The 25,134-nt window shown below is 41.6% G+C and overlaps 1 protein-coding gene across 3 annotated transcripts in view; it reads right to left on the minus strand.

Annotated features, from left to right (window-relative positions):
• Positions 1-24,672, minus strand: part of BCL2L13 (BCL2 like 13) — a 39,748-nt gene extending 15,076 nt beyond the window's left edge. The window contains exons 1-6 of one of the 3 annotated variants that reach the window (XM_058852904.1): positions 24,576-24,672; positions 19,275-19,458; positions 10,615-10,725; positions 9,503-9,659; positions 7,472-7,541; positions 2,946-3,089 (exon numbers count right to left, since the gene is read on the minus strand). In XM_058852904.1, the coding sequence (XP_058708887.1) occupies positions 2,946-3,089; positions 7,472-7,541; positions 9,503-9,659; positions 10,615-10,725; positions 19,275-19,401 (609 nt within the window). In that variant the 5' untranslated portion in view covers positions 19,402-19,458; positions 24,576-24,672. Of the gene's footprint in view, positions 1-2,945; positions 3,090-7,471; positions 7,542-9,502; positions 9,660-10,545; positions 10,726-15,244; positions 15,340-19,274; positions 19,459-24,575 lie in introns of those variants that run through there. The other 2 variants (XM_058852905.1, XM_058852906.1) reach the window with 2 other exon arrangements.
• Between the last annotated feature and the right edge of the window lie 462 nt (positions 24,673-25,134).

Raw genomic sequence — 25,134 nt, forward strand, 5'->3', positions numbered from 1 at the left:
AGAGAGATCATACTAAAACATAAGAGTCCAAAAGGTAAATGCATGAGTTGTAACCAAACCTGTCAGAGCAATTAGTGAAAGAGGGAATATAAAAATATGCCAGTTATTCCCTCACCAACCCAACCAACACACTGGTACATCCCAATCCCACACTACCATCAAAAGTTAGCTGAATTACAATTTTAGTGCCTGAAGGGAGAATGGGAGGGGAATACTCACTGTTTCAGCACACCATCTCAGCACTATGCCTCTGTGGGACTGGCATGGAAAATCAAAAAGCAACTTCTCATCCTCCAGTATATCAAATTTCTCATTTTCCACAAGCCATGCCAATTTCTTGAAATCTGCTGCATAGCTACCCAATTTGCAAACCTTTATTCCCTTGAGCTGGAAATTTTGCTTCTAGTTAGCTGCCTACCACCCTCAGTCAGATGTTTTCCTGGACCTACAAGCCTCCTGAGCTCTCAAGAGAACCTCAAGTCTCGCACACATGCAGAACCCTGGCAGCTCTTCCAGCCGCATCGTGGCTGCACAGAATGATGCAGCAAATGGATGACACAGCTCTGTGCAATTCTGACTCCACAAATCTGCAGTGAGGCACAGGAAAAGCTCAGCTGACCCCTTACCTTTGACTGGCTACTCTCCTCTTGGCAAAGGTTGACTTCAATCCAAAATTTGAAGAAGATCCCAAACTACATGGTGCCAAGGGATGAGACAGCACCAGAGACACTACAGAGCTTTTCAGGTTTGTCCCTGAAAAGCTGACTCCCTGAAGCTCTCCTCTGCTCCAGATCCACAGAAAACCAGACAGGCTATTCTTGCACCTCACTTTTAAGCAAGCTGAGGGAAAGACCCAACTTCATACAGCTCCAAAATAACACAAAAATTGAACCTCTTACTGTCACAGCAACATGAGTCACCGGAGACTCACAGGTTTACACATTGCCCTTATGGCTCAAGCAAATTATTACTGACAACTTGATCCGGCACACAGAGCCCCTGTGGCAGATGCTTATCTTAAAAAATGCAAACACTCCAACACTTGGTGTGGCTACCAGCCTGCCAGGCTCTTCCTGGCCCTTCTCAGATCACAACCTCTCCCATCCTGGCCCCACGCCCTGCTCCCAGCACTGCCACCCCACAGACTCGGAACAAACCCAGAAACACACCACAGGGTGAAAATGAACCTTCTCCTTACAGGGAGAAAAAGTAGAATATAACCATATATTCCCCTTCCTCCATAAAAAGCCACATGCCCCCTGGATCCCCAAGCCCATCCCCAGAGCAACTCACAAAGGTTAGTGCAGCTACATTAATTCATCTGGAAAGGATTTTCATCACCTTGTCTCTTTCCTCGCCTCTTGTGCTGTTTCAAAAATAGCTCTGGCTTGTTTGCTGCACTGCCTGTGTCAGTCTGATTTTCTGCCTGGCTGGATGTGCACAGACACGCTGGGAGCCCGCTGGACACCACCACCCAGATCTGTACATCCATGCACAGCCACCCAAACACAAAGCACAGCCCCGTCCCTCGCAGGCCGTGCTGGAAAGCTGCTTGTTTTCACAAGCTTTGCGCTCTATGCATTTACAGCAGGCCTCAAAAGGGGGCTGGAGAACACAGCACAGCCCTTTTGGAGGTCAAAAAAGGAGGCAGAAAAGCAACAAAGTACTAACATCGATCTGTCTAAAAGCTGCAAGTAAGGGCCTGCCCTGGAATGAAAATGCTTTGAGATTTGAGTGCATTTATCAAATGACCTACGGTCATTTGGCTGCCTGCTGTTAGTGCTTCTGCCAATTAAAGACAAACAATCTCTCCTGCAGGCCTTGGGGATTGTTCTCCACAACTGCCAGGAAAGGAATAGGTAGAGAAGGTGCAGATGTGCAGAAATTCTGGAACAAGCAACACTTAGGAAAAAAAAAACCCTCAGGTAAACTCTTGATATACAAGAATGAGATTTTTCCCACTAGTACATCTTTATCACTGGGTTTTCCTGAACAGCTTGTCTTTTTAGAATAAAACAGCTAGCTGGAGCCATTTCACAAATCCCAGATTAATTCCATTCAAATCTGGCATTCTTCCCAAACCCAGTAAATCTTAGGTTCAGCCTTCAAGACCCAGCTCATCAGCTGTGAGCTGCCTTTCTGATGTGTTTCTAAATGAAACTTTCTCAGCACGCCATGACTCAGGAACACTGGTTACCATGAATTAAAGATTTCTACAAGGAAAAATGCAGCACAAAGAAATCCTGATTGCTTATTCTATGCATGTTCCTATACAGCTATAAACTCTAATATGCATTAGCTCTCTGATCATTTATTATAAAAATTAATTAGCACCTATTGACATTTCTGGATGAAGTGCTCCCCAATTACTTATCAGCTAAGAAACTCTGAAATTTAAGAGGAGGAAAAAAACCCATATACCTTTTCCTGCAGTCACCAGAGGATGAAGATACCATTAAAAAGAGGAGCCTCTCAAGTATATCACCTCTTGTTATGGGTGTCTGCTTCCAAATTCAGTGCTCCATGTATTTTAACAGGGAAGCATAAAGCTCACCATACTGCAACAAATTAGCACCTTAACACACACTGTATGAAAATTAATTGTTATCTGACACCTAAGGACCTCTCCAATTTCAACAGCAATCCAACAAACCAGACGTGCAAAGAACTGGAACTGACTGCCTGGGGATATTGTGGAGTTCAATCACACAGGTTTTTAATACCAACATCACAAATGAATGGGTGAAAGTCAGTTCTGCCTTGGGGTAGAGAAGAGAAATAGATGACTGCCCAAGATCCCTTTCTGGTCCTGATATCCTGATTATTTTTTCTTTATTTCTTTTTCTGAGTCATTCCTTCTTGCATCTGCTTACTTCTAGCAACCCCTCTTAGCTGTCACTCCTACTAGGATCACACTTAGACACTTAGAAATGAAGTTTTCTTACCCATCCTCCTTGTTGAATGATATAATCTGCAGAATAATCTTCTAGATATGTCACCCCAAAGTTCACAAGGGCACTCAGTGGTTCCTGGCCCCGTCTAGTCAGCTCCATCAGAAATTGTTGTAACAGAACCAGGGGCACCAAGACCTTCAAAAAACAAGAATTGTGAATAAATACAGAAAGCATTATCAATACTACTGTGCAGCTAGAACAAAATTCATGTGTTTACAGAAAAGGTCTGAATCTTCAAGTCCAAACCAGGGACTCTAGACTTCATTTCTGGGAAGACACAAGGCAAACACACAATAAAATGCACTAAAAAAGAAGCACTTAATCTGCTAAGCAAAAACTCACAGTCTAACTTGAGAATTTCATAGAACACCATTGCAGTGTTTTCTTAAGCCCCACTTTTTTCCCAACACAAGGTCCAGGTAGAGAAGCAGAAGAGGTCCAGAAGTTGCTACCCCAGAAGTGGAAAGATGCATCATAAATAGCTTGGAGCAAACAGCAAACTCAGACACATTCTTGAACAGGAGCACTGCACTAGACAGTCTCTTTAGATGTTCACACTTGGCTTTGAGGCAGGACAGAAACAAACACCTCCACCCAGCAGCTTAACATTACAAACATGTTTAAAATGACAAGCACAAAATCCTTCCCATGTCAAACTCTCCATCTGATGCCAAATTTAACACAGAGAGATCTTCCTCCCTCATGTCCTACTACCATTCCTCTTTAGAAACCTTTTAAATGAATGCTCAGCCTTAACCTAAATTGCTCTGGAAGATGCATGACTCTGTGAATCCACCTTCTTCACATTATATGGTTCTAGACACTTCCTTCTGAAATTATGCTTTTGTTTACCTAAACAACATGCAGTCAAACTTTTAAACTGTAAATTTATTCTCCTAGAGCATGCAAGTGGCCCTCTGGGCAATGTTTATACACAGCACCTCGCCAAGGTTGGGAAACTGGTATGAGCTGAAGTCATTAGCATCTGAAAAAGCCTTATTATGACACAAGAGAAAAATATTTGTTTTACTGCATTTTAATTGAGGCAACTGCACTGTACACCTATTCACTGCGCAGACTGGAATGCTGTTTCCCAGATGCACAAGAGAGATGAGATCTTGAGCTACTACAGCTCATACTCAAGTTCTAAGGCCTCCTTCCTTTTCCAGTCTCTTCCCTCATCAGCCTGGTTTTCTTTTCTGTAAATATCCTGCAGCACTATTACCAGAAATCACACCTCAGGGTGCAAAGCTGGAGGAAGATGAATAAGCAAAGTAAGCTGAAATTGAGATTTGTACTGAATTCATGGTGGCATCACACTGAGATTGACTACTAAAACCAGATAAGGCCTAAAAAATTCCATAATCTGATAAATTAAAGATGCTCCAGGTGATTAACAAATAAGTCCAAGACTGTGGCAGACAGGTTATAGTACTGTGATGAACAGTTAACACTGGTAACTGTAAACACTTCACTAGGGATGTCAGGGTGCCAGAAGTTTAAAAGTATTCGAATTTTAAAAGTGTTGGGGTTTTTTAATTTCTTGCAATTAATCTCAACTCAGAGGCAGAAGTGCAAGATCACAGTCCTCAGATATAAGGAGCAGGTCAAGATGAAGTGTCAAAAGGAAGCTTCAATCTTTTTGGATCAAAAAAACCCAAGCTGTCAAGGCAGAGGCTTGGGCACACCCACATAACTCTGCAGCAACATGAACACTGAGATCTCAGAACATTTGACATTTACTGTAAGCTGAAGGCAAGAGAAACAAAGGCAAGGAAAGGCTGCTTGGGAAGTGAAGGCAGCTCAAATGCTGCCATAGTGAACATGACTGCTGCCTTCTTCCTTTGCCAGCTTGATGCCCAATCCACCCATTCCCCCCAAATTCAGCAAGTCTCCTCAGGCCTCAGAGTGAGGGACCAAACTCAAATTCTAACATCCAGTCCCACACAGACCAATACACACCGTGCAGCTTTCCCTTCCTGCTGAAATTACTGACACTCCTGCCTCTGAGAACAAGAGGAACAGGAGCAGGTTTGCATGAGACTGTCACTAAATTCATGAAAGAAATTATCTCACAGTGCTTCCATGAAAGTTAACAACACCCTTCTGTACAGAGGAGCAGCTGTGTGAACGGTGGTGAGATTTAACTAGAACAAAGTAAAAATACAGACTTTGCAACTCCCTCCACCAGGATGCCTGGGAAGGGATGCCAGGGGCTATTTATATTTTGACTGAAGAGAAACATACATAGAAAATAGTTGGCAGGAGAAAACTTCTAGGGAATCAATATAAAACCCACTTTACTATCAGAAGATAGCTGATTGTATAAATGAAACACCTGTGTCCACTACACTATTGCAATCCCATTGTACAATATTACAAATTTAAATGTACACAAAAAAAACCAAACAAAGAAGGTTCAGAGGCTTTGAGGAAACTATGTTTTTTTGAGGAAGCTATATCCAAAATTATTGCAGTTCTGTGTACCTTTTGACTACTTCAACTTAAAATTAATCTAATTCTTTGAACAATTATTTCTTATATTTTTGTTGCACTATTCTTTTGCCCCACTAATCAGCAAGAATGGGACACTAAGGTGCCTGCTACCCAATTAATCAGTTCAACTGGCTCTCAATAACAATATCTGTTATCCTTTCAGATGATGCACAACAGTGGGATTATGTATTTTGAATATATGTATATAATGTTCAGTTTTAAGCAAAAAGCATAAAAACTCAGCAGTGTAGTATTTCATTTTTTTTTTATTATGTTAATTTTATTGTAGAGTTTCAATGTGCCCTATCTGTGGTGATTTGGAAGATGGGTTGTTTTTTTTTAATGAGAGCCTTATTTCAAATAAAAGATAAGGAGTTTTTTCCTTTATAGAATTCAATATCAACATGTTTTCCTAGCAGTTTCTTTAGAGTAAAAATTAAGCTGAGCTGAGATGGGAGGAAAGGTATCTAGATTTCTTCTGTTATAAAACACAATTCTGAATAAGATGATAAAGGAAATTAAAAGGAAATGAAACAAACACAAATGTATTCCATCTCCTCAAAACAAGGATTATTGAAGGAACTGCTGGGCATTCCTGGAGCTCCAAGCTACCAGATAAACAATACAAACAGATGCTGTGCTGCGGTACAAAATTTCCACTCTCCTTTGCTTTTGGACTGTATGTTTTGTAGCAACAAATGTTACAGGCAAGCAGAGTTGATGACAAAAATATCCTGGATGATCCTCTCCACCACAAGCTGATGGGGACTGAAATCCACGAGCCCCAGGGGCTGCAGGAATGCAGCAGCAATGAAGGCTGGACCCTAAAACCCCCAAATGCAGCCATTCATCCACCCAGAGCTGCATTTTTGGGAGGTGGGCACCCAAAATAAATTAACCTGAGAAGCCTCATGCACCTCCTCTCTTGCCAGCAGAGCCACAATGACTGGTTTTATGCTTGGTTTTAGCTTTCACCAGCTGAAAAGTGAAATGTGCTAGCTTAAGCCACCTTCTTGATAATCATATTTCATGGTTGTTTAAACCAAAATGCTGTGAATCACAAGATGACAAATTGAAAGAGCACACACATAAAGCAATGATAATTGCTGGAGCCATGGGCAGTAACTTGTCATGCAATGTTTATTAAACTGCTTTACAAGTGCCCACACCCTTGGTTAGATGAACAGTTTCTGAAGTAAGCAGGGAAATCTAGTCAGGAAAATGTCTTCCTGAAAAAAAAATGTAAAGAGGGGGAAAAAGATTTCTTGATCTATTTCAAATTTAAGTCTACATTTTAACACTCGAATTGTGATTAAATTTGCAAGTAGATATTTCATTCTTTCATTCTTTTTTTGATGCTCACTGAACCCATCAGAGAATGATTTAGGTGATGAATTTGAATGATTAATGAAAGATGAATCTGGGAAGAATAATCTACTCATTCTACATTAAAAGTATTTTAAGATAATTCATTTAAAGGTCTGCATTTTGTTTAAAAAAAGAAGATTCCTATAATTTGAGATAACCACTCTTGAAACCAGGTAGGAACAACATCCCTACGTTTTCTGAACAATTTAAATATCATGAAGATACTGTCAATTTTTATTTTTACCATGTTCAGCACTCTTTTTTACGTATATTTTAAACCTGACATTGGAGGAGGGAGAGAGTAGAGAAGTACTATGAAATAAACGTCTCAGATTTCGTTCCAAAACTGCTGCAGGAATTAACCTCTCTTGGGAATTTAAAAAAAAATAAGTCAAGCAACACATCTAACTTTTCATTTTACCAAACTAAAGGAAGGTTGACTTAACACTTCCATTCAGTAGCTTCTAACTAAATTATCTATAAAACTATTCATTATGTGCACAGCTACCACTCTGAGAGTGCAATTTATTTCCTACTAAAACCAAGTTCTTTCTGTCTTTGGCCCTGTGTGAAGCACAACTGTACCTAGTACAAACAATATGGACATCAAAGAGACATGAGACATATCCAAGTGCAAGTCACTGATCTGGTACCTTGTTCCATCCACTGGCATGAGCAGCTGCCTCCTGCGTGCGCTCCCGATATTCCTGATATGTCACCGGCCTGCAGAAGTTAAACCAACACTGAAAGTTATAAAAGGAAACAAAAGAACGTGAATAAAAAGAAAGTTCTCAGTTTCCAGAGAGCAAAATATTTTCATATGTATTACAGCAAGTAATTTTCAAGAGCTAACAAGTCTTGTATTTCAAGACATAAAACAGCAGCACCAGACAGGGTCAGGAAGGCATCACCTTTCTCCCACTTACACAATTTCACACAGCTGGTTACGTGAATTTCCTAATAATTTCATATTCTACAGCTTAAAAGAAATTAGGTAAGTAGGTTCTCTGATATGCTAGAGAATTTCTAAGCTCTTGCATATGTTTTTTTTTAATAATCTAAGATTTTAAAGACAGAAAACTCCACTAAGAAATTCACACCTGAGCTACAGGCCAATGCAGAGTAAAATTTTGTAAACGATCCAGCCTATGGACCAACACAGACTGTTCCACTGCATAAACATTATGTTAGAGTTGAAGCCTTTATTTGCAAGAAACAGCACTTTTGATCACAAAAACCCTTCATACTTGAGTAGAAACCTTTATTCTAGATTTATCACATCTCTCTGAATTGGGATGATGAAACTCCTCTCTTCCATACTCTTTCCTCCAAGATAATTTGGCATCTAAGAGTCAATAACAGCAAAGGCTTTCTGCCAAGTGACAGCAGAAGATGCACTGTTTTAAAAGCAGCTGTCCTCAGCCAGATCATTAAAAGTTCAGACTTCAGTTTAATGGAAATAGGGATAACTGGCATTGGACCGAAAACTGCTTATTGAATACCAGGAACATGTCATGATCTAACAGCCTACTGTACCCTAACACTTGTTTATATGCATGGCAGAGGGCAGGAAAATATAAGCCAAATTAATAAGTATTGCATCAAATAGCACTACTCTAGCAACAGGGGGGAAAGAACAGAGTTAGAGCACAGTGGGGAAAACATAATTTGGGTCTGTCATTTTAAGGACACCCTCTTGACTTCTTTGACACATTAATTCTTTGAAACCAAATCTAAATCAATCAGTGGGATGAGAAGAGCAGGAACAGCTGCAGGACAGATATTATCAAGAGATTAAACCCTAATTCTAGTTTGCCTTAGAAAAAGGCAACAGGGTTTCACAGGCATTTCTGACTTTATGACAAACATAAACAAAAAAATTACTTAGAAAGTTAATATTTTGTTATAGAAAACACAGGAAGCCCATAACATCAGAATATCAACAAGCTAGAAATACTTAAATGCATAGCTGCATTTATGTAACTCTTCCTAAAGCAGCACCTTCCAACAGCAGCTCTCTACCAACACATTTTGGAGGTCACTCAGAAAAACCTCAAGTAGTTCACACAGATCCATTACATTTCAGGCTGGTAATTTATAACAGAAAAACAAGCAACTACAACAATTGTACCAATTTGCAAAGACATTAATTAAGATACCAGCATGCCAACTGCAATGTGCTCTTTACACAATTAGTTTAAACTGGCAGGACACCAAGGTTAGCCCAGGGGTCTGCATCTGCTTCAGATGTGTACCTAAAGGGTGCTCACAAGGTTTGTAACTACCATCCTCTCAGGAAAACTCATCATGGGCCAGACCACAAACAAACCTTCAGCTCCACTCTTTGTTATAAAATAAATTAATGTGGCTACAGCCCAGCATTCATGAAACTGGCAATGGCAGCTGCCAGTTTCACCAGCAAACTGCTTGAAGCAGCCTCAGAAATTCAGTAACAAAAGCTTAGAAAACTTTTGTAACTTACATTGCTGCAAAGGGCAAATACCACAAAGGAGTATTTGCACATTACATCGCAAAACAAAAAAAAAAAAAAAAAAAATCCCCAAACCAACCCAACCAGATAAAGGAAGATTGAAAAAGAAAGAAATGCAAGTCCCAACTTCAGCATTTCAGCAGCAGTCACAGTGGAGAAGGAAACACCTTTGAAAAAGCAAATGGAAACTCACTTGCTAAGCAAGCTCTGCAGTGCTTTGTGCAGATGTTCCTTCAACTCCTGGGACACTTTCTCCCCCAGATGAGCCAGGCAGTCTTCTATTGAGCTCTCTGGATTGGCAGGGCTGAACACTGGGGAAGTGTGGCAGTCAAACCCTGTAGTGGTAAATGCTGAGAGAAGAAGGTACACAAAATAAAACAGATTCACAGATGAACATCAACAGTCTTAGATTTTTTAACCCAGCAGTTTACACAGTTTACATGAGGGATGAAAAAAATCACAGCTCTAGTCAAAGTATGCAAAGTACAAATCACAATAAAAAAATGCCCAAATACATCCTGAAAGTGCTATTTACAAGGCAGGGATGATGTTGAGCTACATTTCCCCACCAGCTCTTGTTTCCCAATTCTATTCTAACCAGCAAGTTTGCTGAATGTGCAGCTATTCTCCCATTTTAAGCTGATGCCAACCCTGATGGAGCAGCAGAAGAGCCTCTTTTCATAGTAAATTTGCCCACACATGGACATGACACATCTGCAGCAGTACTAGAGTACAATTTTTTTAAAATATTATTTTGTTCATGTAACCTCTTCCTTCTCAGTTTAAAACTTCTAAGAAAGCTCCACATGAATGAACCTAAACAGCTCTACAGTGTTTCTATTTCAGATTTCTGATTTGCAACACACATGCAAAGCAAAGATGGGTTTGAATTCATTCCTTGCTGGGAGTCCTATAAAAGCCACATCTACAGGCCAAAGCACATCACAAAAACCAGACCTGGTGGAAGGGAGAAATCTGGTAGTTTAAGTCCACAATCCTTGAAATATTAGCTCCTGAGGACTTCTGCCATCAAGTGCAGCAGCTAAAGGGCTGCTTACTTTTCATTATTTATAGTAGCCTACTAAATGTCATCCAGTTGTTTGCTTTGGCCAGGCTCCACCACTCCAAATGGTAACCTTTAACTATTTTACTCCATGTGACAATGTGTACAAATCTTGTGGGGGTGAAGAGGATAAAGAGATTCAATGTATTCAAAAATCTCTTTAGCTGGAGTACCTGTTACAAATTAACCACCATTACAGTGCATAGAGATTATGGATTGAAACGGGAAAACCTGAAGAGCACCTTCCAAGATTTCTTCATCAAGATGTTTTAGCTCCTCCTCGATCTCTATTTTAATCTTCTCCAAAGCCTCTTTCTCCAGAGCATGTTGTGCCATAAGCTGTTGTTGAGTCCCTGAAAGAAACCAAAAAAATCATTCAACTGTTTTAATTTCATGTTTCAAACAAGGTAGATAATGGAAGATGGTATTGACATATTAAGTATAAAGGAATTTGAGGTGAAAGTTCGATTTCAGACAGCAACAAGTATGATTCTTCAAGAGGATTTATTACAGAAGTTTTATTACATGAACCCATGTATACATGAATCATTGTATAAATTAATATATTACATTTATTACATGAAACAGATAAACTTCCCAGCCTATTCAAGGTAGAACTGGTGCTTTAAATAAAATAAAGCAGAATACATAGGAACTTTAAAAGCAACATCTTCAATTTAAGACCAAAATCAAACCAAGGCACATAAACCATCAGCGATCATATGTAATACACTTATTATCAAACTACACCAAAACAAAGCAGACTGCATAAGCTTGATTTTCAGTGGCAAAATATAAAATTTATATTGATGCCTGCAAGATCTACAACATTCTCAGAGCAACTATGCAATGACACCAATGAAGAATCCTGAAACCTGTGAACTGTGCATCATTTCCCTGGTCATGAGGAGTCTACAGGCCACAAATTAACACTTTCACAATTTCACAAGTAAGACTAGAGGCAAAGGACCTCACAATTGTCAGTCAGTTGTCAATTCTCCTCTCCTAACCAAGAAATTTAGGAATTTGAAATGGCTACATATCCCCAGAAGTTCATATGCCATTGTTTGGCATCACAAACATATTTTCTATGTGCTGACTTTAGATGCTGGTAACAAAGTTGTTTCATCCATATCAGTCAGGGTTACATAGACTCTCAATCATCTTAATCATTATGCTGTGCCAAGAGAGACAAAACTGTTTCCAAACAAACCCAGGTATTCAGGACATCTGAATTTCTCACCATTTCTGCACCAAGGGCTACAGCTCTGCCTAGACATCCAGACAATGTTCTGCTTTACAGACATTCTACACTCAGTTGAAGAAAACAAAAAGGGAAAGGGATTGATCCGTAATGTTGCTATCATCTGACTCAATTTCCTCCTCCTCACTTTCATTTACATCCAGATCTTCAGGTAAGTCCTGTAACAGCCAGTGGAACTTTGTGCCACATCTTTTTTCATTCCAGTCTTGGAAGCACTAAATCATAATTTGGTGATCTTGTGAATGATAGCTTTGTGGCCTGTTTTTTTTGGTTTGTTTCTCTGCTGGAACTCACTTTTAAGTGTTGTCTTGCCTTCCCTTTTCTTCCACAATGGACACATATAATCACTATATTTCATTATAGTTATAGTAATAACTACATTTCATAAAAGGGTGTGTGAAAACCATGAAAGCACTTAACACACACATACACAGATGTTTAGTTAACTACACACTAGTGAAGTACACTGTGCATTTTCTTTTTTAAAAAAAACAGTAGATAGTAAGCTTTCAAGGTCTCCTACAATTGAAAAATATGTTAAAAATCCACTGTATCTACCCACTGAATGTGTGTTAATGCTTAGAAACACAGCACAAGGATCCCTCTAAACCAATGTATGCTTAAGTTAATATAAAATATAAAATATAAAATATAAAATATAAAATATATCTGTCTAAAAGAACAAATGATGGCCAGTTTAATTCCATTTGACTTAACCACACATGTTCAGAATAACTACTTCTTAAATCCCTTCCCAAGCAGCGTCTCCTTGCCACTCTGAGTAATAAATTCCAGAGAGGAGCAAACTGTTCCTCCTTTTGGTTAATGCCCTGTCACTCCCTGTCAGTTGCTTCTTTGAAGAACTGAACCACTGCTTTGGAGTCAAGTGCAACAAGTGTGTGCAAGTGCCAACCCTTGTGTGAACCTGTGCTTTTTCTCTGTATGGAAGGGACAGAGGAGCCCCCCATTCTCACGGGACTAATGTGACGATGATCACCCATGACAAGCTGTCACACTTGATAAGAAATCACCCGGAAAATGGAAGGAAGAGAAATTCCACTGCTGGCAGTGTACAAAAGAGCTGTTTAGATAATCAGCACTGCAGTCAATGGTTTCCATCTCGTAACACCCACAGCTTTGCAGCAGCTGCTGATTCCGAGAGCACCTGACTGTTCAGTCATGCCAAAACATCAAAACCCTGCCCCTCCCAGAGCAGTGACTTTGCACTGTTTATTCCCCTAATAAAGATTTGATTTCAGCTTTCTGCATCTCCTGGATATTGACTGCTACCAACAAACATTGCACACAGAATTGGAGAACATCAACACCAAAGGTCCTAAGTGAAGGGTATCTTTTTTTCTCAAGTAGCCAACTTCCAAGTCACAAACAGGTAGAAGAAAACAGTAAAAACAGCTTATTTTAGATGAGAATATATTTTTGTTATCAAGGATGTAAATGGTCACACCAGAGGTGGTGTTTGTAAGAGCCATAAGCATTGAATGCTTTCCTGTGCTCAAGAAATGGGTTTGCATCTTCTGAGCAATTCTGCAAGGCCTCTTCAGAGAGGCACAACAAACCTCTGTTATGTGTTCTTTCTTACACAACCAAGTTAGTGCATTCTACTTTCTATTTATGGAACAAATGTTCACTTTGGCACAATTATGTTCCTGTTAAGATTTTGGGTTTCAGGTATTTGGAAGTAACCTAAAAAGTAGAGGAGAATGTGTTCTGAAAGTCCATCAAGCACCGCATCAGGGAGCATCAGACTACTAAATAAATGTAATACTTCAGTAAAACTCCAGAAGCTCAGTAACAATACAAGACTAACCCGTTTGCCAGGTTTGATGCCAGGAGGAGGAGGGATGGAAAGTCATTCATCAGAGCTACTGACTCTGCACATCTCATTTTACAGTGCTTGAGCCAAAACTTCAGCTAACAAGGGACAACCATAAGGAGGGACTGAAAAGATGTTATGCCTTTTTAGTTCAAGGGAATGAAGGAAAAATAAAAGAAAGCCACTGATGTCACAGATTGCTTCTGATTTTTTTATTTCATGCCTGTAATTTTAATTTAGCAGTATCTTTGTTTTTCTGAGTTATCCTAAGTCTCTATGTTAACCTCTGTATAGTGAACTTAAAAATTTACTTTTACCAGGACTGTAATATTTCTTTAACATCTCAGACTTTTTAAAACATTAAGACTCTAAAATTACTGTAAGCACCGAGAAGTGACAAAGATATAAAAAACCTCTTTACAAATGTATTTATCTATTTCCTTTAATGAAAAGTACATCTGTTACACCAGCAAACTCCAGACCATGGACTGCCACAAATAGATGTAGCCCTCGATTCAGAAATGTTTAAAATAAGCTCTTTGTAAACAATAAGAAGGCTCAGCTGAAAGGAAACTGAAAAAGTCTAAAATATTAAAAGGAGACAAGATATTGCCAACTAGCACTCTTTTTTTGGGGGGGAAGGAGGGCAGAGAGAAGGCTTAATTAAGTGGGAATTCACACCCCAAAAAGCTCCTTTTCCTTGCCTGAGTTCAGGAAATAGCTCCATTATTACCATGAACTGGACTGCTCTGACCTACAATGTGAATCTTTACAGTCCAGACATGTTTTCCCTAAAAGGAAGGTCTCTAACAAGAAAGTTCATCATTTAAGATAAAACAACCCAAAAAACTCAGTTTCCTCCAAGCCAACAGTAGGAAACCAGGTTTCCAACCAGGAAAATGGCTCCATCACTAACTACACACAACACTTGGTATGGTAATTCCAAAAAGATAATAAATGGTCAAAAGGACATTGTGCATAATAATTGGAATAAAGTACTGTGGATAGCATGCACCTCAGGAAAACTGTCAAAACCTTGTTCACCTCTTGACTAATCTATGTCACCATGCAGCAGTGGCACTGACTATAAATTTTTCAGATACTCTGTAAACTATGGGATTATTTAAGATTTTTCACTCTGTTAAGGAAAACACAGAAAAATTACTTTTCTTTACAGTGTTTGTTGTAGCCACAAGCTCATGGGATGGTGTCAAGCAATGGAAAAGTAAATTAAAAAAGAGAAATACATTAAAAGTCGCTTCTTGATAACGTACAAAGAAACATTTATAATAAAAATACATTGAATCACAAAACCAAAGGACTTTGACCCCCTTGAAAAGTTAGTAATACTAATAACTGCAGCAGAATGGAAGGTTCTGTAATGAGAGTGACTTCAGGGGGAAAAGTGTAGAGATGTTTTCCAATACTTAATAATTATTTTCTGTGTCTGAACCAGTATTTATAAGTATGATAAGAGTTCTGAAAAAATACAAAGCATCTCCCCTCAATCTAACGAACTGAGAGCTTCCACACATTTTAAATATATGTGCTCATGTGTTGCCTCAAACATTGACCTACACAGGTGATGCTACTCCACGTGTTTTATCAATTTATCTGATTTTTCACCTATCTGAAAACCTACCAAAAAGTAACAGAATTTAATGCTAATGGATTTTGCTTTAAATAAACTACAGTGACTGTTACGCAGAATCACTGGCAAAACTAAGAGGAAAAATCTCTCAAAGCACTGGCCACTTAAATTTGCTGGATTTACCTCTGGAGACACTGAAATCCATTAGAGAACACTATAGAGCTATAATGTTAAAAGGTTGGGTTGTCCAGTAAAATTGTCTTTTCTTCAAGAGTCTGGAATACTGTGGATGGTTCTCTCTTCAACCCCTGTGCTGAAAAGAAGATAGCAAAATAAAGATTTCCAAGTGCTCATCAGGTGTTGATTTAGATCAGCCTCATTTGCTTGAAGCCAGAAGTGATTTCAGTGCTTGTAATTGAAGCCATCCTTCTTGCAACAAAACCAAGACCAACAAAGAGACCCAAAAGGAAACACTGTAAGGTAATTTTCCATGTAATTTCTCTGAATTTTCTACTCACTGAATAAAACCCCTCCAAAAACCATCAGTCTTGCAAAGCACATTAAGCCTGCAAGAAGTGAGAAGTTTCAACTGGAAAACCTATCAACCTATTTTAAAGTTTTATTCTTATCTCAGTTTTTGAAACAGAAAGGTGTACACCAGGAAAAAGAATTTGTAAAACATGCAGGAAACAGAGAGGGAAGGGAAGGGAAGGGAAGGGAAGGGAAGGGAAGGGAAGGGAAGGGAAGGGAAGGGAAGGGAAGGGAAGGGAAGGGAAGGGAAGGGAAGGGAAGGGAAGGGAAGGGAAGGGAAGGGAAGGGAAGGGAAGGGAAGGGAAGGGAAGGGAAGGGAAGGGAAGGGAAGGGAAGGGAAGGGAAGGGAAGGGAAGGGAAGGGAAGGGAAGGGAAGGGAAGGGAAGGGAAGGGAAGGGAAGGGAAGGGAAGGGAAGGGAAGGGAAGGGAAGGGAAGGGAAGGGAAGGGAAGGGAAGGGAAGGGAAGGGAAGGGAAGGGAAGGGAAGGGAAGGGAAGGGGACCAAAGCATTCAATCTCTCCTACCACTTCTGGCAGAGATAAAATGTTCCGACTCCTGTTGGGAAGGATCACTTTTTTGGTTGGGTGTTTTTGACTCACCAGATACACTTTCTAGTTTAACTGGACTGCTGAAACTTCACTGAAATCTGGGAGACTGCGGTAGAAAGAGACTCAAGGGAAATACAGAAATCCTAACAACATCCAGCATGTCTTTTTTCCTCATCTCTCATGTACTGTACACATGCAATGGAAAAGCAGGAGATCCTCCAGTGAGTGACACAAGGTGGCTGGAATTGGGATCCTGCGCTGAACTGCCCTCTAGAGGAGTCCCACACTCTCCCACTCAGGCAGACAAGGAGGTCAACTCCACCAGGGCAAGCTACAACTTGTCCTCCTGGATACTCCCATTTCACTGAATACGATTCAGAAAACAGACCAGGAGTACAGTCTTATTTGGATCTAAGAAAAATGAATGAAGGGAAAGTACTGCAACCCAGAGTCAAGGCCTCATATGAATGAAACACAAAATACAGAAGTGTTCTCCAACTGGAAAGGAAACAGGCAATAGGCAAAATTGCTGCTTCATTGCTTCCTGTGGAAGGTCTGTCAGCACAATAACCAAATCAAAGCAAAATAAGATTAAGGACAAGTTTTTTTTTTTATGGGAATCCTCTCAATTCACAGATCACTGTGTTCAGCCATAGAGCAGAAAGACTCCTGACAAGTATTTTGAAGTGCCACAGAAATCCACAATGGAAGGAATTTGGGATCACTCAAAGTGTTGTATCAACAGCTGGTGGCAGTGCTTGGCAAAGCAGGAAGCAATGCTGTGCTGTTGTTACCTCTCCTGCGTCTGTCACCAAACCCAGAAGTCTCCTCCTCATGATAGGATTCCAGACAACAAAAGTTCATTTCCATTTCCCAGCTTTCCTGTCTCTTGCTCTAACCAGGTTTCACCGGGGACTGTAACACCCAGCTACCTGCCAGCAGTGCATTAGGCAGGGCAGGAAATATCCATTATGGGCTGTGCTCCCTCCTAGGGGATTGCAGATTACAGCAAGCAGCCATCAGCCACGTGCCAAACAATAAGGAGATAGGTGCTGGCCACATAAACTGCTCAACAGTCAGTGGGGATGAACACAGCACTCTGAAATAACCACACACAGCCCCAGAGTGCAGCTCAAACGCTGCTTAATTACAAGCAAGGTGAGAAAAAGTAGGAGAAAGGATTTTTAAAATGTAGCTAGCAGACAAAAGAAACCTCTCAGATGCATGGAAGGTAGAAAACCAGCAGGAAAAGTGTGTTAGGAAAGAATGAAATAAATCCTGAAGCAAATGGTTAAAGTGTTTGCTTAGTTCAATACAGCCTGAAGTCTTATAAAAGCATTACAAAACAGTGAGAAACAAATTAAAAGTAAGGCAAAATTATTTAATCCAGAGGCTTCAATCAGAAAGGAGCAAAGTCACTGAAAAAGAGACCTAATTAAAATGAAACATGACCAGGAGAGGAGACAGGTAACTGTCTGGTTTGGGGAATGAGGTGGGGGAAACGTAGGAAGATTTCCTTTTCAGAAGTTGTAAAGTATGAATGCTTTAGAGTATTTTAGTAGCAAATCCAACTACAGACTGCTGTCACACAAGCTAACACATCTAAACAATATCTGAGAAGTCCTCTTAAGTGACCACAAAATTTTCATCAAAACATTTGTAGCTTCCTCATTAGAAAATTTAAATATACCACTGTAATTCAGACTAGAAGCATAGAGGTTTCAGTAATGAGAATAGTTTGAAAGGTTTCACCTTAATTTGCAAATACTTCAAAAGTAATTACAGCCAAATTATTTTTAAAAAGCTTTAACACTAACATTTTCCTTTCTGAATCTTCTATTTATAGAAAAAGCAGATTCTTACACATTGAACCTTTATATGTACTCAATACATTTCCAGTTACAGCCCAGTTATAAATGAGTGGGATCTCATCAGAATGAGATGTTATTGCTCAAATAACTACATTTTTCAGCATAGGATTTTATGAAACAAAGGGTTTTATGAAACAGCTAAGGGGCTTCTCCCTTCATGGACCACAGATGCAGTCAAAGTGGAAGGAGCAAACATACCTTAAATATAATAAGGTTAGTTTTATGAATTAAATATTTAAAAATTTAATTTTATGAATTATATATAATATAATCCGCATATGCCATGTGATTTAGTGGCAAACTGAAAAGCAGTTCTGTCATAACTTTGATGCAATCTTTTCTTTTCAGGAATTTCTCATTTCATGACAGGTAAGTTCAGTAAATGACAGCATATGCATTCTTAAATGATTGTTCAAAGAGAAAAAAAATTATTCCAAAAACTGTCTCTGTTTGATTTGGTTTTTTTTTAATCCTCCTTTCATCAGAGTAAGTTCTGAATCACAGAACTAGTAGTGACTAAAATGTCATTAAGAAGTGACAAGTCACCCAGGCAATTCTGACAAATAACATTGCTTAAGTGCTTGCCATCAGTTTTACTCCCTAGGTTTATGGGAAGCACAATCTACCAAACCTCTTTTATTCTGCCTTCTATTAATTTATTTAACCTCTTTTATCCATAAACCTGCCCTAGAAGAAACATCTGACTCTGAGCAGTCCCTTGACTTCTCATAAATAAATAAATAAATAAATAAACAGAAGTAGCACAGGCCACATCTCTGCACCAGCACTGAGTGACAACAACAGGAGCCTCAGTGTAATAGGGCAAAACTATTTAGCACAGGAGATTGCCCAAGACACCACTCAGTTTATGCCAGTAAACACCACCTCACCCCTGCTTACTTCCACTTGTGTCCCAAAAAAATAGCAAGCATGGGCCGAAATTCTCACAATGGCTCAACAACAGTAAAATATATCCATCCCCCCAGCCTCAAGACAGTGACTAAAAACACTTACTTGCTTCCTAAACACCAGTCAGCCCTGGAATAGCTCAAATTAAAACAGTAATCTACATACAAACAGCTTTGTTTCTATCAGCATCTCTCATCTTTCAATTGAAATTTATTCATTTTTCACTGAATAAACCAAGAGATTCATTACACCGAACATCAGGCTCGCACTCTGCACCCCTGCAGAAACACCTGAAGAACTAATTGCGAATGCAGCTGCACATGTAAATGGCTAGAGATGAATATGCAAATATTACCTTGAGTTGGAGGAGGAGGAGGAGGATGCTCCTGTGGCTTCTCCTGTGCTAAAAGGCCCAGGTAGCTGAGCACTACGTATTTGGTTTCATAGTGAAATCCTACAGGCACGGCAGTAGCGGACGCCATCGGGTTGGCTGTGTTGGCGTGGGGCACGTCGGCTGCGCTCTGGGGAGCCCGGGAAGGCTGTCAGGGAAGAGTAAAGTGTTTTGTTTGTTGGTTTATAAGGCTGCAACAGGTCATGAACTCACACGTAACAGGGAATTATGTAACTATCCTGAAGCAATATCCAGGTTTTTGCCCTGATATCCTATGCATTCTTATTTTAATGAGAACCATGCAGAGTAAACCCAAGTGTGCCCCAGTGCAGCGCCCTGCCTGCTGCCAGCAGTGGCATTTCTCACTCCTGCATGGCATGCTCACACTCCCATGGAAGCCAGTCCCTCACCACGTGTCCTCCTCCCAACACCTCCCATCTCAACCACACGCAAAAACACACGTGTTCATGTTTTGAGGGATTCTGAACACTTCCTTAACCACAACATGTGGTAAAAAGCCGGATTCCAAGGAGTCTCTCATTCCAAAAGCCCGCCATTAATGTTTTCTCTGCTTTCTCAGATTCGCTACTGTGATGCTCAAAAGTTGTAAAGCAGAAAAAAGTGACCACAATTTCCTCGAATTAGTTTTATTGTTCCAACAGCAATGGAAAACATATGGTCAACAGAGTAAATTCCACACTCAATGTAGGGATTGGAAGAACAGATGGTTGTTTGTCCTGGATTTCTCACCCACACACTATTAAGTATAAACCAGAAATCCACACCTAACAGCAACATCTGGCCAAAGAACTCCTCCCTGTTTCATTCTAATTGTTTTGTTGCTTTTTTTAAATATCCAAATAAGACCTGCAGGCAAAACTAAGGCAGAGGGAAATTAAAAACAACATGGTAAAAAGTAAAATCTCAAACAACAACATGGAAGTGTTGGGAAGTGGGGGAAAAGCCATGCAACAGATTAAAAGGATGCTTGAGATTAATCAACATGTTTTAGCTCTTTTTGTTTGGCAAAGTCTGCATAACTACTTGTAACATGCTGTCAACTTAATGGATCAAATAATACTATCCAGGAGTTTCTGACAAACTCTTCAAGTTAAGTTCTCTGAACTTCAAAGAGTCAGTCCCAAATAAGAGTAGCCCATTCTTGGCCACCAGAATGGATGTCTAAATGAAAGGCACACAAGAAACTTTTTGCTACAGAACAGCTACTGAACAGGCACTGAAAGAGACAGGTAATTTAGTAATGTGAGACTGCAGTTACATTTAGAAGAAAAAATTTTATCAAGTTTAAAGCAGTTAGAATGAGTAAAATGCTATATACAGGTAAGAGAAATTGGACCATCTCATAAGAGTTATGGATTGCACTGGAAATGCCTTGGGTCTAAAAGAAAGAATCAGCTTCCAAAACCAAAGAACAATCTGCAAACAAAGCCTCAAGATTAAAAATAATAATAATAATAAACCAAGAAAGCAAAAGAAAAGCACTTGCCCATGTAGCTACTCAAGATGTCTGGGCTAACTTCTAATCCCTCCTTCCTGAGAAGGAATTCAGATTAACAGCAGTTGTACACTGCATTATATATACAGTTTATCTGTTACTGCAGATAAACTAGAACTGTGCTGTGGCATGGTTGCTGTGGGAGTAGGTAGCTTGGCAAAAAAAATTTACCACCAAACTAAAAGCTGCAAAAGGAAAAGAACTGGTATAAAATTGGCTGACTATTCTCTTTAGAAACTCTAGTTTCTGAAACTCATACAGTACTGAAAACAAAAAAGTGCAGTCTCATGAAGACCATACTGTGGCTGCCCTGCCTCTTGCTCCCTGTATTTGAAAATGCCTGAAAGCCTTTACCAGAAAGGTTCAGTTGTGTCTTTGCTACAGCTTGAACCAAAGCAGTGAATTAAATACAAGGGAAACAATGAACTTGGAGTCAACACTTCATCTGTGCTGCCTCCTCCAGCCCAAAGTGCTCCACAGGCAACACATCCTGCTTCAGAAACCTAAGAAATTACAGAGAAGAACCACAGCTTTTGCACAATACAGTTACCCTCAAGCCTCTTCCATAGCTGAGATTTTCACAGAGAAAGAAGAACTGGAAAAAAATAACTGCTCTGAAGACTTTAGGATCCTTTAACAATAGATCTGCTCTTCAGACCAGCCCCCCACATGAAGTCACCACATCACATGTCACATCACCAGGTGTGAAAGGTGCCATTCACCAAAAAGCAAAAGCTCCCCAGCATGTTTCAGTTCTGGTTTGTTCAGTAGAGATCCACAGCCTGAAATCAAAATGCTTCTCACAATGCCTACACAGTGAATGGGAGCCCTTCCAGACAACCTGAACTGATCTCTCCTGAAAAAATCAGCCTGACAGATGGTCCAGAGACATCCAGAAACTGTGTTGCGGACCAGAGAACAAGTCTGGATATAGAAGAGAGATTATTCTTCAAAATATAATTCCAAATCAATGCAGAAAATCAAATTCTAAAAGTTAATCCAAACAAGCATGATATCCAAAGCAACACAGTGCAACAGGGAGGCCTAATTCACAAAAATTACAGCGTGCTTGGCTCAGCACTTCTGAGGGGAGGAGGGGAAGAAAAAAGCAGAAAGAGAGAGAATCAGACCACTGCTTATTTAAATAGTGGCTAATGTTTCCCTGGGGAAAGAATGATTAAAAAAAAAAAAAATACCTTGGTGGATATATTTTGAGAGGCAGTTTTATACTGAAATGAGAAGGGAGAATTAAGAACTTCAATAGAAGAAATCTTCAAATTCTTCAAATAAAAGAATGTCATGAGTGCAAGTGCATTTCAGAATCACTGGTCTTCCTTTGAGAGAAGCCCACAGCACAGTAACAGAATGACTTGTTTTGGATTGGGAATGACTGGTTTTGTTTACAAAGAGAAACACAGAAATATTGACTCAGATACTGTAAATATCTCAGAAAAGGCCATTTTTCAGGAATTAGCAGGATTGAAAAAGGACACATAGCTTGAGGGAGCAGATCACAGGAAAGAGAGCTCTCTGCTAAAGGAACAAAATGGAAGAGAGTCCAGAAAGTGTTTAAGAGGATAAGCTTGTACAGGAGATACAATGGAGCAGATGAAATAAGGCGTTACACAGACTCCCTAAGTCTCAAAGCCAGGGCAAGAGGGTTGCTTCTGGTTTAACAGGTTCCCTGCAGAAATACTGTCCTTAAAAAGCTACAGAAATCAACATTACCAATTACTCCCTAAAAAACCATTCACCTTTCCCAGTTCCTGCACCCTTGGGGGATAGAAGGCTATACCTGTTGAAGCTTACTTAGCTTGTCACTCCTCCGGCCCTGCTGTCACTTGTTTCATGTGGGCTGAGCTGCTCAAGCGACCTGAGAGCAGGAGTTGCAGTAGGACTGACATTTCCCCATGCAATCTGTCACGTCCTAATCCACGGCAGAGTTATAAATTGGATAACAGGCAGCACAAGCCTACCAATGAATACAGCGAATATAATCCCCAGCGACGAGGCCAGGCTGTGTTTCAGCCCCTGTCTGTAAAACCTTACTGTGCATCAAGATGTGTTTACCGTGCCTCATTCAAACCCCAAAATGCAACATCACTGCTCTACTGCTCAGAGCAGCTCAGCTGGTTTTTATAAACCAAACAGGCGATCAATGGATTTCAGAAACACCAGCACTGAAACGGCAGCAGCACAGCCCTCAGCTTCCACTCCAAAATAGTTATTGCAGAGCTGGATGCATTCCCCACCTAGAGCCCAGGCCTCACTTACCAGCACAAACCCAATCACCCCGTGAGCTGCTGTGGCAGAACTGCTCCTGCTGCTGCCCAATTCTTGCAGAGCACACACGGCTCAGCCAGCGAGCACCAAGCCGAGCACGGGCAGGCACAGAGGCAGCACCACGGCAGCGCTGCAGCTCAAATCATTTTTAGGGCCGCCTGACATCGATATGCTCACGGCTTGGGTTGTCTTCCTGACATCAATCTCTGAAACAGGCAGCCACTCTCAGCTACAGCCTCGGGTTTACACGGTGCTCTTTACCAAAACGTACTGAATTTCAAGGAGTTGCAGGTCTACAAAACCACACCCCGCATCAACAAGATGGAAAATGTTCAGGCATTCTGCAGCCTTACCAGCAGGCTTGTGTGGGGATTTCGGCTGAGACCTGCATGTGTGGGCTAGTTTAACCTTGCAGCAGTTTGTCTCTGAAAGCACTTCCCATAAACAGGCAGGACTATCCAAAGCACCCAATTGTGATCAACTTGGGAGATAAATTTTCCGGAGTACTTTTCCAACTGTGTATGAGGGTATGACTAAGAGATTGTTTATAATAAACTGAGGACTATCAGTTCAAACATGTCAGTTCCTACTGGAAATGAATCAATACTGCAGCCACTACTGATCCTCTGGTCGCACTTAATGGATAGAAATACTGGAAAACATAATTGTTCTTTATCTGGACAGTGGTTGTAGCTGACCTTTGACAGAAATGCAATTAAGTGAGCATTCTAGGCAAACGGTGTGATTTCTTTTCTAGGAAGAAAAACAAAAGCTACGTACATTATCCACTACAAAGGTCTTCAAGCCTTTGCAGCTCCAAACCATCCCACCACAACATTAAATGATGACAAGCACAGCTTTTATTAACAAACTCCCATTCATTTTCCGTTTTAACGTGTCTATTTGGGTTTGAGAATCCGAAAAAAGCCGTTCCAAGTTTGAGCGGCGCCGGAGCCGCCGGCGGGAGCGCAGCGTGAGCCCCTCAGTTACTACGGCGATGAATGAGATATTTATACCCGGGCGGGCGGGCACGGCGTCGGGATGAGTCACCGGCGGGGCCGTGCGGGACTCGCAGCCTGCGCGCTGCCGGCTCTCCGCCGCCGACGGGGGCCTGGCACGGCCCCTTCGGCACCGCTGCCCGCCGGCTCCGGGGGTGTCCCGGGGGTGTCCCGGGGGTGTCCCGGGCGGAGCGGGCTCCGAGCGTCCTTCGGCCGCGGCGGGGGCGGGAGCGGCACCGGCCGCCAGGGGGCGCGCTCGCCCCCGCCGCGCCCCCGCCGGAACGCGCGCGCCCGGCTCGCGCCCCCCCCCCAGCCCGCCCCTCACGGAGAGCGGGCGGGAGCGCGCGGGGACGCCGGTACCCGCTCCCCACCGCCCCACCCTTAAATTCATAAGTAAATGCAGACAGACAGGAAGATAAAGAAATAAATAAACAGCAAGCCCGCCCGCTCCCACGCCCGTTTCCTCACCTGCGGGCGCCGCGGGGAGGAACTGGAGGTGGAGGAAGCGGAGGAGCGGCCGCAGCTCCCGGGTCGCTCCCGCCGGGGGCGGTGTGGGGATGGGGGAGGGGGGGGGGCGGGCGGGCGCGCGGGCTCGCGCGCTCGGCCGGTGCGCGAGCTCTGCCCTAATTTGCCGCCGCCGCCGCCGCCATGATGGAGGGGGCGGGGGCAGGAGCGCGCGGGGCGCGGCGCGTGCTGCGCGTCACGGCTCGCGCCGGGGAGGGGGCGGGGCTCGGGGGGACACGCCCACATCACGTGGCCGCCCGGGGGCGGGCGGGAGGGGATCCCGGTGGGCGCAGGGATTCGTTCACTGGGAAAAAAACCGTGGGTGGGAGGGTTTGTGCCACCCTCTCCCGTTTTCCTCTGGGATTCCGAGGAAAAGGAGCTCTCGGCAGTTCGGTTTCCGCGGCCCTAACCTCCAGGTCACGTGGCTACAGGTGTGGGTTAGGTGGGTTTGAGTCCCAGACCGAACCCCCCCGCAAGGCAGGGGGCACACGGAAAAGAAAGAGTCTGGATATAATTCCAACTG

Source organism: Poecile atricapillus, chromosome 18 (genome assembly GCF_030490865.1).
Source record: "Poecile atricapillus isolate bPoeAtr1 chromosome 18, bPoeAtr1.hap1, whole genome shotgun sequence".
Classification (NCBI taxonomy): Eukaryota; Metazoa; Chordata; class Aves; order Passeriformes; family Paridae; genus Poecile; species Poecile atricapillus.